At 36.6% G+C, this 15,004-nt stretch overlaps 1 protein-coding gene across 3 annotated transcripts in view; it reads right to left on the bottom strand.

Annotated features, from left to right (window-relative positions):
• ITPRID2 (ITPR interacting domain containing 2) overlaps positions 1 to 14,767 on the bottom strand; it is a 38,626-nt gene extending 23,859 nt beyond the window's left edge. For all 3 annotated transcript variants that reach the window (XM_065880370.1, XM_065880369.1, XM_065880371.1), the window contains exons 1-8: positions 14,557 to 14,767; positions 14,157 to 14,202; positions 11,149 to 11,198; positions 10,240 to 10,296; positions 7,551 to 7,590; positions 7,367 to 7,465; positions 5,923 to 6,131; positions 4,351 to 5,051 (exon numbers count right to left, since the gene is read on the bottom strand). In XM_065880370.1, coding sequence (XP_065736442.1) covers positions 4,351 to 5,051; positions 5,923 to 6,131; positions 7,367 to 7,465; positions 7,551 to 7,590; positions 10,240 to 10,296; positions 11,149 to 11,198; positions 14,157 to 14,202; positions 14,557 to 14,767 — 1,413 coding nt within the window. The remainder of the gene's footprint in view (positions 1 to 4,350; positions 5,052 to 5,922; positions 6,132 to 7,366; positions 7,466 to 7,550; positions 7,591 to 10,239; positions 10,297 to 11,148; positions 11,199 to 14,156; positions 14,203 to 14,556) is intronic.
• Positions 14,768 to 15,004: the final 237 nt, after the last annotated feature.

The following is a 15,004-nucleotide window of genomic DNA, read 5'->3' as shown; positions in this document are numbered from 1 at the left end:
CAGGCCTAGCCTACTTCAAAGAGTTTTCTGTAAACCGAATATCAAACAGACCAAAAAAAGTATGACAGAAATCTAAATGTCTCTTTAATTTTATTCTAGGAATCTCAGCTTAAGCAAAAGATTATGATCTCTCATTTATAAATGCAGAATTATCACATATTCTATTCTTTAGATTTATAAAATTAGTCACAAGGTAACATGACTTTAATGAATATGTATCCTCGGTATATTATCCTTCAAGATGCTGCTACTCCATGGACAATAAAAAAAAAAAAAAAATTCCCTCTCTCCCTCTACTACAAACTCCATAATTAACTGAAAGAAAAGAAGAACAGGACCCTTAAAAATGAGCTGACAGGATTATATTTTACTAATAAAGTTACTAAAGTTAGGATCCTTCCTCCTACTTACTCAGCAAAATCATCAATCACTTGCTGAAGACAGAAACAGACTTGCTAGTGTTAATGGTTGAATTTCATAGCTTATTAGGTTTCGTTATTGGCTACAGTTGTGCAGAGGAAAGCCGTCAAATTCAAGATGGGGTGCACCACAGAAAATTATAATGCAAACACAGAACTTAGATTTATGTGGCAGGATTTTTCCTATTCCATGGTTTCAAATCCTCAGTGGAATTCTGGTCATTTGCTACAAGTTGGTCTTTTATTAAATTAACTATAGCTAAATACTGATAACCAAATTGAGTGACGGATAATGGGTGTTCATTATACTATTTTCTCTAAACGCTGGGTAAGTTTGAAACTTTTCATAATAAAAACTACAAAAAAACCCCACAAAACAACCCAGTAAACCAAAATGATAAAATCACTTGGTCTCAGTGTTTTGGGATTTAAAGCTGTAGGACAACAGCTTTAGAATAATTCACACATTTGAGTTACTACATTTTAAAAATATTTTAATCAAACAAAGATTGCATCTTTTTGAATCAATGTCGTGCTACCACGCAGATACCTAGTTTGATTTTTTAACATCTGTCACATTTATCTTGACTAAGACATATCTTCTAGGCACAATACTATTGTACTATGTTTTATAGAGCAGCAACACCGTAGAATGTTCTAACTCAAATCACCCTTCCTCTAAGGTTTAAAGAGACCTATACAGCAGAAATCCAAAACTGGAACTTCAAAAATTACAATTCTGTCTAATTTTTAATGATACCTCAAAAAAATTCAAAGGAAATCATTATTTTTCCAAAAAGGGGCAGGGGGCTGGGCATGGGATGACTTGAGTTCTTGTCCAATGTCTGACCCTATCAACCAGCCGGACCATACCAAGCTTTACGGTGTACTCAAAAGGAGCAGGTTTGTACAAAGACTCAAATTCACATCTCATTCTGAAAGGCCAACAGAACAACTTAACTACCTGTCAGGTATTTGACTGATTTGGGATTACTTTAACTCAGGCCAGTAAACAGAATAAAAAGAATCCTGAAACTTAATGGCTAAAACTAAGTAATGAGGTATATTAGTTAAATCAACAATCAGTGTGAAGACAGGATTAGAAACATTTACTAAAACTTTAGTAGCTTAAAAAATTGTATATGCTGCCAATAATATCTTTATTTAAATGTTTATTTATAGAGTAAGAGACACAGGACAACCTATTTACAGAAACACACAGATAAAAGTTCTCCTTCCTCTGGTGTTTAAGCATGAGAAAATTTTCCTTTACGCCCAGAAGATGAACAATTGTTTACCGAGTAAAATCATTCTGGTTTAACTGGGAATCATTCATGCTACTAATTTATGGCTCTAGAGAGTTACCATGATGTATTTATTCAAAATAAATCATTTCAAGAAGAACACAAGAATTATCCAAGCAAGTCACTAAGAATCAGAAAACTCAAGAGTGGGGTTTTACAACTTTTAGATACACCAAAACAGTCTGCAAGATATTTTTTATATGGCAAGCTGACTTTTAATTGAAAATAGTGTCTGGCCTTTTTTGCTTATCATAAGAGATAGTCACTTTCACTCTTCAAGGCCTAGGTCAGTCTTGTCATCTATTTAACTCTTTTTACATTTAAATAGTTCTCTCTGCTCCTGGTGACTGTCAGATCTTACCTTCTGCTTCAGAGGGACTAGGCAGCTTCATGCACAGAGCCGCATCTGCAACATTTTCTCCTACCTAGTCACCCAAAGCAGTGGGCATTCAGTTAATCTGTTTAAAAACTGGCTTACTGACAGCGTGTGCGTGCTCTAGCTTATATTTATTTGCTATTTTTACAAAAGGAAGAAAGTTCCCAATAGGAATCAAACCTCAAGGGAAAGGAGTGCAAAAGAAAAATAGTAATGACCTACTTTGAATGGGATCTAAAAGTCTGCTTTAATAAGATTGTTCTCTTCATTTGTCAGTATGATTCAACAAGCTTGGGAGAAGAGGAAATTAAAGAAACACATTATTTCCTTTCTTTATCCATTGTTCTACAAGCTTTCTTTAAAGTTCCCAAAGGGATTAAAAACACAATTCTAGGAGGTTTTTATCCATATTTGAAATATGTCTGAAAAATAAGGATTATCCTTAAAATTCCCTGTTATTTACAATGTAGCTATGGTTGACCATATATTTTTTTGAAAACAAAAATCTTCCATTATCCTTAAGCCACCAATGCCTATAATTTTGTACTTCAAAAAAATATTCACTTCAATGTTGTTACTTTCTTCACTAACAGCTTTTGCCAGCAGAGGGAGCAAAAAAAAAAGAAAAGAAAAAAAAAAACCAAAACACCAGCCTATTATTAAACGTTCACTTGCTGCCAAAGTACATCTGTCTAGCACTTTATAAATGTTGTAAAGAACTTTCGTGTATGGCATCAGCAATTTAAAAAACAAAAACACAACTCTGGCTTTAGAATTCAGGAATTCTAGAAATTAAAAAGCAAACTATGAGTGTCTTCTCATCTGAGTCACCAAATCAGGTCTGCAAGTATCTAACAAGTATCTGCACTCTATCCAATTGTCAGAAGAGGGGCCCTAAAGGAAGGCAAGAGGTTACACTTCAATTATGAAGGCTAGGACAAGTTTAGACCAAAACAAAGCCAAAAAAAGAATCGAACAGTGAAATGGAACAAAATGGTTCTAATTAAAGTTGTCGTTTTCTGAACTCATTAGAATGAGAAATAAAGAAGCTACAAAAAATGTAAAATATTTCAAAGGGCTGCTCTTGCTCACTTTTTATTTCACTTTTTAGTCAGAATTAAAGTATTAAGAGGTGCATTCAAAGACCACAAAAAAAGCTGTATCAGCAATTGAAATTTTGCAATAAATGAAAAATCTTAACTGATGTGAGAGAGACACACTCACCTAAGAGGACATTTTATGGGCAGAATCAATTATCCTGTTTCCTAGTTCCCTAAAACAATGGCGAGTGATTCTAAAACAGCTGTGAGCTATTACTAAAACTATTCTGTAATAAATTTTAAGAAGAAAAATTGCACATTGTATAATTTATAGCCACAAATCGTTAGCAGTACATATGTGCCTGTTTCCTCATATGTAAAATAAGACCAGCACTGCTGGCCTCACACACTGAAGAGAGAAAAGTACTTCAAGGGCCTAGTACAGTGACTGCCACGAGGTAGGTGCTTGATAATGTTCAGTTTCCTGCCCCAAGGTATATAGCTCCAATGCATAAGTTATCCTCTGACTATTCAAAAGCAGTTTTAGGTGAACCTCATCAAAACAAATATTTTTACCTTGTCCAATTTGAAATTTATGTAAAATAGTAAGAATATCACTAGGTTAAAAAAAAAAAGTAGCCAAACGCTGGTCTTCTGGGGTTGCAGAAATCCTTTCAGTGGCCTTTCAAACCGTCTTCCTCAAGATTCCCTATCCTCCCCTTCAGGAAATATCTTCATGTTCATGTTCCCAGACCTACCCTCAAAGCCTTCTTCACACCTACCCGTCCACTGAGATACATTAAGAAAAGCTTGCCCAAAGGCACACAGCAATTCAGTGGCCCAAACAGAACTCAAACCTGTTTGATTTCAAAGCCTGTATTTTTAACTATTATGCAATATTGATCTGAGTTTGGATATATTCTCTCAGGGCTTTCTCAGAGAATCAAAATCTTAAATTGAGAGAGAAAAGGGGTTAAAGTTCAAGTATGAGCAATGGATTACAGAAGATCTAGAGGGGCCATTATCTTGACATCACATAGTCCTGGGACTTCTTGGTTTGTGAAACATAAAACAAAAAACCTGGAAAGTCAAAATCAGGATGATTTTTTTCTAGTATAAATCTATTCACCACCTTTCATTTTAAAAACATTTTTTGGCACTTTTTTCCCTAACTCACTGTTTAAAACAGTTCTCAGTAATTTTTTACCTACCTCTTCCATTTCAAAGGAGTCCTTCTGCTGTGCCATTATGCTTCTTATGGATGGGATCGTCAACGGTGCACATGGCTCTTTTTCAGGTGTGGACAAAGGGATATTTTTCAGCTCCCTGCTATTTTCCAGCTCACTGTGGCTGGACATGTTGAAATCGCTATCTAAATGAGTTTTTATAATACCAGCTTCCTCACCCAGTTTATTCTCATGACTTTGAGTTTCTTTACTTTGTCCACTTTCAGCTTCTTGGTTAAAATTACTGTTTGCTTCATCAGAAAGTCTATCAATGTCAGCATTCTCCATAACAGCTGCTGAACTACCTGATACTTCTTCTTTAACTGTAGCCAACATAGAAGATGAATCTTTCTTCTTCACAATTTTTTGAGACTTTTGATCACTTTTATTGCCAATTTCTTCCATCACTGAAAGATTTAGAGTCTTTCCTTTGTCAACTGCTGGGGAAGGGGTACTACCTTCTCCTTTCTCTGTTTTATCAACACATAAATTTAGTTTTGATAGTGTTTTCATTAAACGATTTGCAGTGTTACTTCGGGTTAAAGGTGGAGGCGAGTCTGTCTCCTTGTTAGAGGTCACCGAGGACAGACTCCCAATTCTCTGCAGGGGAGTCCCAGAGACTTGGGAATATAAAGAAGAAAATGCATTGGCCACAGTAGTAAGCACTTCAATTTGACGAAAACGGCCTATAAAAGGAAAAGAACAATAATTATATATATTTATATTTATATGTGTATATACACACATATATTAATTAAACCATCACTACTGTTCAGAATTTCAATAACTGAACTACTTAAATCACAAAGATTATGAAACCAGATATTTTTCCTATCACTTAAAACTTCTCTACATTTACTGTGGAGAGGGAGAAAGATTTTTCACTCTTAAGCACTAGAATTTACATTTTAAAAAATCAAAAGGAAGGACAAAGCATAATGACAACACTGAATAAAACAGAAAGGACTAGCTATTGATCTATAGCAGTGACCCTGTTTTTAGGTCTTGAAGTCTTCCAAATGTGAAGTATATGTAAGTATATATTTTATACCTAATGGGAGGGAGGTTGGATTTATAGATCTCTTAAAGCTAATCCAAGGACCACCTAGGGATCCCATTTTGGGGATTTCTGGTCAGCAGAGAAAAATAAGCAAGATTTAACTTGAAAAATCATCAAATTAGCCTTGCCATTGTAGATTTACATGAAAGCATCTGAAATTGACTGACTTCAACTAATAGTAACAAGGCGCCTCCTCTACTTCTTTCCTTTTGGAACAAAAGCAATTTGGCGATAAGTATAAGGTTCTACAAGTTACATTCTACGGATGTAACACTTAAGTATGTAGAGAATGGGGTGGGGGGGCGGGGGGAATAGGTAAATTAACTTCTATAAATAGAATAATAAAAATTTATAATATGCAAAACAGCTGTTGTGTTAACCTCAATAATTAAATTGCAACTGCTATTTCTAGAAATTAATAAGGCTTTAAAAACAAGACCATCTTGCTGTAGATGCCATAATTTTAAAAATAATATGCTAACATTTAAAAACCTTACTTGTTAAAGCATAATTTGGATTTTCTACTTCCATCCGCTGCATTTGCGCACTCAAAAATACTTTAATATCTATTCCTCTGGCAAATGATGATGAATTAAAAAATCTGGAAGGAATTTTAGAAGCAATATCTGGTTCATCTCGTCCAAACCCAAGATTATAAAGGATTTCTTCAGGATCTTCCTCATAAAGTTCCAACAATTCTGAAACACTAAAAAGAAAAAAAAAAAAAAAAAGAAACAGCAAGATGTAAGTTTATAATAGTCCATATCACAATATAAATGAATTCATATTCCTGCTTTCCTGTGAAAAAGTCTTCTACAGCTTCTGCTGTTTAACCCATTATTTATTTCAGCATCTTTATACACTGGGTACCAAATGCAATAAATAACCCTTAAAAAGGGTCCATTCTCTCAAGCTGTTAGTTTTGGGAAAAAGAGCTAAGCCCTAAGAACATCCTCAGTAAGAAGCTCTGATTCCTCACCTTATTTTTTTTGTCATTTTAAAGAGATTTCCAGTAAAGCAGCTAAACAATTTGAGGACAGATAAGGGAGAATAAGGAGTAAACAGATTAGGAAAAAATGAAAAGGGAAAATGCACTAGGAAGTTGGTACAACTTTGGTACCAAGGGACATTCTGCAGAGCTTGAGTTTTTCTGCTCTTTGGCTGTCCTAGAAGAGGCAATATAGGTAACAACTGATCTCAGAAAAGTGAAGGAGGAGCTTACTTTCAACTTCTCTCTAACCACTTGCACTCAGGAAGTAGGAGGAGTAAAGTAATGAGAGTATGGGTTACACAAAGGTAAATTCTTGCTCTAATTCTATTGTGAATTGAACATTTATTAACCCTTATCTCTCATACCAGTGATAATCCAAGCTGAGACTCACCAGGGAAAATAGGAATGTTAGAAATAGAACTTGAGCAGAAGGAAATTTCAATTTGTTTCAGAGAATATGTTCAAATTCCAAAACAATAATTTGGATAATAGTTTAAACTGGTTCATTATGCACACGTGTTTGCTTATTTTAATATATAGTTTAAAGATCTTTGGTTTTATATGAAGATAAATCTACACTTAAATATCAAGCTTTAAATTATAAAGGTTTATTCTGATTTTTATATCAGAGTAACTCAAGACCCTAGCAGAATGGAGAATTTGGGAAGTAGAAATTATTCCACTATGGACTTCCTCTTTCAAGCTGTTGATAGGACTCAAAATACTTTAATGGATTCCAGCAGCATTTTTAACGTATCTGTTAATTTTTAATCTTAATTAAAAAAAAAAAAAAAAAGAAGACGCTTCTCTTCTCTCAGTTATGTTGATCCACAAAACACTGTGGATTCCTTCTGACTTCATACTACCAAGCCAAATCCAAGGCTGAAAAGGGATAAGAGTAGGTCATCTACAACACAATGTAGTTGCAGTATAAATCCAGAATAAGTTACCTTGAGACTGTTCCACTACTTTTCCCGGATCCAGTGGAATTCATACTTCTCCCCTTCTGATGAAACTGTAGTCTTCTCTCTTTGGCCAAGATATTATTGCTATAAACAAAATTAGATTATATAAAACTTTATTTCCATAACTGTTCTTCATTTTTAGAAAGGAAAAAAACAAACAGCTACGTACCAGTTTTCAATTTGAGCGTCAGTTTCATGGAGGTGGTTGGCTAAAGGTAAAAAGAATATATGCAAAGCACAACTGTTAGTAGGACAGTAACTACTATGATACAATCAACAAGAAAGCAAATTAACCACATTATTATAGCTAAATGCCTAATATGCCAGACTCTTGTCCTGGTTCATTAAATCTGCACCATTAAAGGTAATATACAGATAGATAAGAACAGATTCAGCAGCTTTTGGAGGGTGTTTTAGGTTTTGTTTGTTAGCAACATAAAACTACCTCCACTGAATGTTTAATATAAAAAGATATATAAATAACCAATTAAATTTAACAGTTTGAAATAAGTAGTAAGAAGATACGTGGTATATGTGCTTCTAATTACTAAATTTAAAAACTGTTAATAAAGAATACCTCAAAAGCAAAAACATGATTTAGCATTACTTAAGTGTGGCAATATCTATTCCTAACATGTGGTTTTTTTAAGGCTGATAATTCACTCCAGTTACAACCAATTTTTCATGTACCTACTTTGAAAATTCCTACTCATTTCAACATAAGTTTTCTTTTAAAAGTTGCCTTTCAAGTTTATCCTAGACTTACAAGTTCTAAACAAATAAATGTTGTTAACGTTAAGTTTACAGTGGGTTAAATTTACTGCATTTAAATTTTATAGACAAACATAAAGAATGAAATTAATTAAAAACACATCTTTTTCAGCACACAGACTTTTTTCTTTTTTCATTTCTGATCTGCAGAGTCATGGCAATTTCTTATCAACCAGAAAGGTTGATGAATGAATGCAATGAAAATAATGAATGAATGAAAATAATCTTGAAACAATTTTCAGTAAAACAACATAATAGCTCCACTCTTCTCTGAGACTTTCTTTTTGGGTCTGGCTTCCAATAAAATTATTCACTATGGATGAACAGGCAGAGCACGGAGGATTTTTAGGGCAGTGAAAATACGCTGTATGATAGCATAATGATGGATACGTGTCATTACACATTTGTCTAAACCCATAGAAGGTATAAGACCAAGAGTAAACCCTAGCATACACTATGGACTTTGGGTAACTATGATGCCTTATCCTAGTTTCATCAATTGTAACAAATGTACTATTCTGGTGAGGGATGTTGACAATGGGGGAGGCTGTGCACGTGTGGGGCAGAAAGTATGTTGGAAATCTCTGTACCTTCCCCTCAATTTTTCTGTGAACAAAACTGCTCTAAAAAAATGAAGTTTTTAGAAAGAATTCTATATTGAAACTACTAAGGCAGATATCAAAAGTGCTATTTACAATAACAATAAAATGAATTTTAATAAGGGGTTAACAGTATGTTCAACTATCCTGATTGGGAAGCAGTAAGTTTGAGTTTATTTTATAGAGTTTATTCCTTAAAAGCATATTAACAGAAATATAAAAACTAACATATACACATTCTAGAGTTTTCAGTGTTAGAAGGCTCTAAATAAGTATTCTTATCATACAGATTGACTTCAAACTGCAAAAGACCAAGGATATTAAATTCAGTGGATAAATTCACTATTCATCAACTTACAATTCAAAAAGATTTAATAAAATTCTTAATTCTTTTTTTTAATAAAAAGCACACATTGGGACTTCCCTGGTGGCACAGTGGTTAAGAATCTGCCTGCCACTGTAGGCAACACGGGTTTGAGCCCTGGTCCAGGAAGATCCCACATGCCGTGAAGCAACTAAGCCCGTGTGCCACAACTATGGAGACTGCGCTCTAAAGCCTGCGAGCCACAACTACTGAGCCCGTGTGCACAACTACTGAAGCCCATGCGCCTAGAGCCTGTGCTCTGCAACAAGAGAAGCCACCGCGATGAGAAGCCTGCGCTCCGCAACAAAGAGTAGCCCCCCACTCGCTGCAACTAGAGAAAGCCCATGCACAGCAATGAAGACCCAATGCAGCCAAAAATAAATAAATAAATAAAATTTTTTTAAAAAGCCCACATTAATAACCCAGCTATACGGTTACCAATAATTTAAAAATACCAGTAAAACAATAAAAAAATTCTTAATTTTACGTTGTGGAAAGCTTTATTATGAATCCACAGGAAAAGATTATATATAATCTGTGAAAATTTAAACATTGCACAATACACTTTTAAAATCCTAATGCAGCCTTGAACAGACATCAGCATAATGCTTTCTAATTAGCTTCTCGTAACTCTATTTTGTCTTTGTCCTTTAATCTTCTAAAAATCTGGAAAAAGAGGAAGCGGGAAAGACAGGAGACACTTAAATGCAAAGAGAAAGACAAGCTGCAGCTGTTAAGTCTGACATAAGGCTACCTCACACTAAAATAAGCTTCACTTTAGTTTTCTCACGTATAAATATTTAAGTTTCCTTCCTTTTGAGGGACAATTCTTCCCTCAGTTGTATGACCATTGTTTGCCCCCAAATAGTTCCTGTAAGCTACAGAGTCCAAGGAAGACCTTTGGACATTGCACAATGGTTTTCCAGAGCCATTCCTACAGGTCTCCTATAGGCTCTTACTAGATTATTAACACATAAAAGGTTCTGTAAAATGTGTCTGAGCCACTTTCAAGAACTTTAAATTTAGCTCTGAGGATCATAAACATGAAAGCACGTGACTTTCTCTCTCTCTCTCTTTTTTTTTAATTTTAAAACGATATGAAGGTACAGTTCTTCCAAACATACCTTCAGCTCCCAAGGACAAATCATCCTCAAAACTTCCTCCATTTCTCACAAGCACACCTGAAAGAAACATTAGAAGATTCATGCTGGTATTCTGTTCTTCCTGACCCCCACAGAAAATCACTGTTTTAATTAAAACAAACTGACCAAGCAAAATATAAGACACAGTAAAGCATTTCAGACCTGAATGTACTCACAGGTTATTCTGATTATATAATTTCAGGAAGGAAATATAAGTTTTCACTTTATCGTAAAGGAAACCATGATTTGCAGCCAGGTAAAGTTATTAGAAGCCCCAATCTACAGGCTATTTTATACTTAATAAGCCTCTAAGATGTTCAGTTAGATAATGTATCTTACCCAACAGTTTCATGGAAAACCAGATCCCAGCACAATCATTCCTTTTACCCCCTTATATTAAGTCAGGAGCTCAAGCCAGATTTTCCTGATACTATAAATGTTTTTCATATGCCTTGTCACTACCTGCACATTCTTGTTGTACTTTGAACCTCAGAATTTTGCCTTGCACAGGTGTGGCAATCTCGGTTAATGTAAGCAAAGAAATGCTACACTAAATGCTACACTAAAGCTCACCTGATTCACTCAACATATATTTTCCTTATGTTTACATATCATATTTCTGTATTTAATTAGTCTTTATAATATCTAATTGGACAATAAAAAGAAACGAGTTTCACATTGTGGAAAGGTTTGGTAATTTGTTTAAACTCATCACTGTTTTATGGTTCATGACAAGGTTTCTCCCTTTAGGCTTTTATCTTAAAACACCATATTTTATAAACATGAACATCACTTTTATAATTTATACACACACACACACTCTTTCACTCAGAGGACATATAAAGTAGGACCCTCATAAAGAACAGATTTAGAAAGGCAACTTTCTCTTACCCTTGAGTGTACTACTGCTTTGCTCATCCAGTGAGGCTCCCAAAGGGGTACTGAAACCACACAAACATATAAACCTTAGTCTTGAAAAGCTGTCTGGAAAGCTGTCACTGCACAGCCTTACACTTTAAAGGGTTATAGCTAAGCAAGCTTCTAATCACAGTTGAATTTTCCTCCCAAATGCACATGGAATGCAAGTGAATTACATAAGTAATATCCTACTAAGCAAATACCTATCATCAAGTCAGATCACCAGGAATGATTTAATCACACGTCTGATCTGCCAGCAATTAAGAGCAAGAATGGCAATTACAAATGATATGAATTGGCATTTTCTTCACAAAAACAGAAAAAGAAAAGAGAATGACAACAGGTCTTAAGAAAATGTCTGCTCCCCTCAATCCCTTCCCTAGAAACAGGAAAGAGAATTAAGAAAAAACAAATCTTTATCTCAATAAAATTAAAAAGTCAGAGTATAGTCAGAAATAAGGCTCAACAGTTTTCTCAAATCCCATCAAGCATTTTAGAGCACCACTCAATGCCTCCCTTACCCCAACTATTATCTTTTCTGATACAATGGAGAAGTTTGGAATTTTAGGCTTTTAAACTAAAAAAAATACATGTATTCTTCATTTAACTCTGAAAAGAAAATTACTAAAAATTTGGCTTGAGAATCAACCCTAAGAACTAGCCATTACTAAAATTCTTTCACATTCTTGTTGTTCAAACACAGATAACTTAGAAATCTTTTTAATGCAAAATGTTTTTCATTTCTTTCTCAAAACTAAGTTAAGAAACAGGTTGTTTCATTATGAAAGTTCTACTTTGTGTTATAAGCCTTGCGTCAGCAACAATTTATACCTGTTATAAATTCACATCAGAAATGGGATCAATCATAAAAATATCAGTTTCAAAGAAATATTACTGAAATGCCACTTAAATGTTAAGTTTCTACAAACAAATATACAAGCAATGGCAGTTCTTTAAAAATTAGTGCTTTTGAAATGAAAAAGAATAAGCCATGACCATAAAGATAATAAAACCTCGAAGTTTTTGCATATATTGTAATAAAACTATACTTTATGCCCTCAAAAAAGTCATTCCTCTTCCCTGGTGGTTACTTTAGTAGGACAAAACATTGCATTACTCCTTCTGTAAATGTCTCAACTGGCCTGGGCACCAACAGAAAATGGCAAATGAGCAGAATATAACTGGCATTCTCCTTCAAAAACAAGTCTTTCACTCTTATAATTGCCCTCTTACAAATCTTATCAAAAACTCTATCCCTTCTTAGATGCTACTTATTCAAGCAATTTGTTTCAGCTTAGCCACACACACACAAAAAAAATTACCAAAATAAAGACTCCCTTTAAGGAAAAACAACATGGTATCTTTATTCAGGATATGGAAAGCAATAAGAAAACAAAGAATATTTGAGAATTTATCAGGGGGGTTGGGGGCAGATGCTGTTTTCAGATCATTTGCACATAATATACAAAGTAGACAGATGCCTGACTCTGGGAAGGACCCTAAATTGTTATAGAAAAAAAAAAACTTGCATATATCCTAGCAGTCAAATCTGTGATAATAAAGCTAACAATAAAAGACTTTGTTCTAGCTCTCCAGAGTACAAATGAATGTCCCTTTCGTACAGAATAGGTGAAGCTGTAGGGAACAAGAAAGAAACCTATGTAGGAAATCCGCAACAGACTATAGAATCTGCCTACATAAATCAAGATTAGCAACAAAACTCCTGGAATTTTCAGAGATCTTGTGTCTTGGTGAATGTTAACATTTGCCCACTGCATTTATCTTAAAAGATGCACTTATTTACTGTCTACTTGATATAACTCTTATATAATCTTAACTCCCATACACCATAAAATAAACATAACATGATTCTTCTCTTGCTCTTAAACATTTTTTTGTGCATCTTTAGAGAAAAGGTCCATGTATTTCATCATCTCTCAGAAGGGTCTATGACATCCTCAATAAAGGTTAAAGAGCTCTATAATAAAGAGTGTTCAGTAAGGCTCCAGGCAATTCACCAAAACAGGATAGCAACAGAGTAATGGCCAATATTTTATGTCTTTAAGAAAGAAAAATAAACTGGCATATATAAGAATCATTTCTCTCTCCCCACCAGAAAAGACTTCTCAAACTCTGGTACTTGGACAAAAGATTAAGAAAAGCCCAAATTGAGATGGCAAAAAATATGTACAGAAGCAAACACCTTAACAAAAGTTAAAAAGCCCACATTCTTCACGTGAGATTTTATAAGTAGCAAATAAGTTGGAAAAAAATAATTAAAATATGAAACAAGTACATTTTACTGTAGTAAGATACGATTAATCTCCTCTGTACTTTATCAAACATTTCTGTACCAGCTACCAAAGCATGTAATTAAACAGATTTATGCAGCCTGAATGTCTTCAAAGCTCTATTTCCCTTCTGTGAATTCCAGGGCCATCTGACAAATGCATGTCCAAGAAGTAAGCTAGAACAAAGTAGTTAGCTAGTTTTAACAGCTCTCCAAACAGAATTAAGGCACCAACATAAAGTTAAAGCCCGGTTAGTGTAGTTAAGTAAATTACATTCATCTAAAACACATTTGAAAGGGAAATGACTCTTCTGCCAGATATACACATGTCAAAACAAAAGCAAAATAAAATACTGTCTGAAATGTGACAATCCTTTCAAATAGAAACAGGGCAAGCATAATAACATGGCATGATTATCTGTTTCAGGTTTCTGATCTCTGATGCTAACATCACGCACCGGAGCTGAAGTCCTAATAACTGTGAAGTCAACATGGTCACCAAATAATCGGCGGTCACAGCACTTCCATTTCTAATCGCTTAAAGGAGGAAGCTATCCGCCGCCTCACTTTCCGGTTTATGGCTTACGAGGTCCAAGGGACCCGCAAGGACGGCTGCCCGAGTCACTCCGCCCAGGCGTCCCATCAGCGCTGATCTTTCCCCGGGACGCGAGCGGCGCAACCGAGGACTCACCGGCAGTCCTTGAGCCATATCGCGATCTTCTCGTTGGGCACGTTTCCTGCGGGGCAGAGCGAGGGGACAGCTCGTTACCGACCCCAGGAGGACTCCGACTGTGGGGTCATCCTGGATACCCCCAGGTAGGAAAATCTACTGGGGGCAAAATGCAGCCTAAGCCACACGGCTTAGAGACCATCTGAAGGGAAATGATAGCACCTGGGTGTCTCGACGCTGGAGACGCCTTACCAAGCACGCACGTTTAAAGGTCGGAAGTGTCCCCTCTCTCCTCGGCCTCTCGAGCCCAGGACGATCTTCCAGAACTCACAGCAGTCGCCCAAAGCGCACGAGACTTTTCCCCGCCCGCCCAAACTTCCCCGAGCTCCCCGCCCGCCGCTGCCCCGCGGGGCGCACGGACCTCTCCCCGCGGCCGCCGGCAGCTTCGCTCCAGAGAGGTCTTCCTCGTCGTCCTCGTCCTCGTCCTGCGTCGTCGCTTCTGTGGACAGGTCCTCCGTCTCCGACGCCTGCCAGGAGCCGCGGCACTTGGCCCAGGCCTTCCTCCTGCGACTCGCCACTTGCCACTCCAGTTCCTCCTCCGCCTCCGCCGACGCCACCAGGGGCCGGTCCATGGCTGCACCGGGGGCTCCGCAACCCCAACCGGAGCCTGTGAGAGACAAGGCAGCGGCTGGGACCCCAGCCCCTGCGGTCAGCGCCCGGCCGGGCTGGGGGCCCCGGGGAGCTGGAGCAGGCGCGGGGGGAGGAGGAGGAGGAGGAGGAGGAGGAGGAGGAGGAGGGGACGGGAGGGAGGAAGGGAGGGAAGGAAGGGGAGGGAGGGGGCGGAGGGCCAGCGTTTCACATGAAGCCGG

The sequence above is a fragment of the Phocoena phocoena genome, chromosome 7 (assembly GCF_963924675.1).
Source record: "Phocoena phocoena chromosome 7, mPhoPho1.1, whole genome shotgun sequence".
Taxonomy (NCBI): domain Eukaryota; kingdom Metazoa; phylum Chordata; class Mammalia; order Artiodactyla; family Phocoenidae; genus Phocoena; species Phocoena phocoena.
The sequence above is the reverse complement of the archived record's forward strand: the minus strand, read 5'-3'. Positions and strand labels throughout refer to the sequence as shown.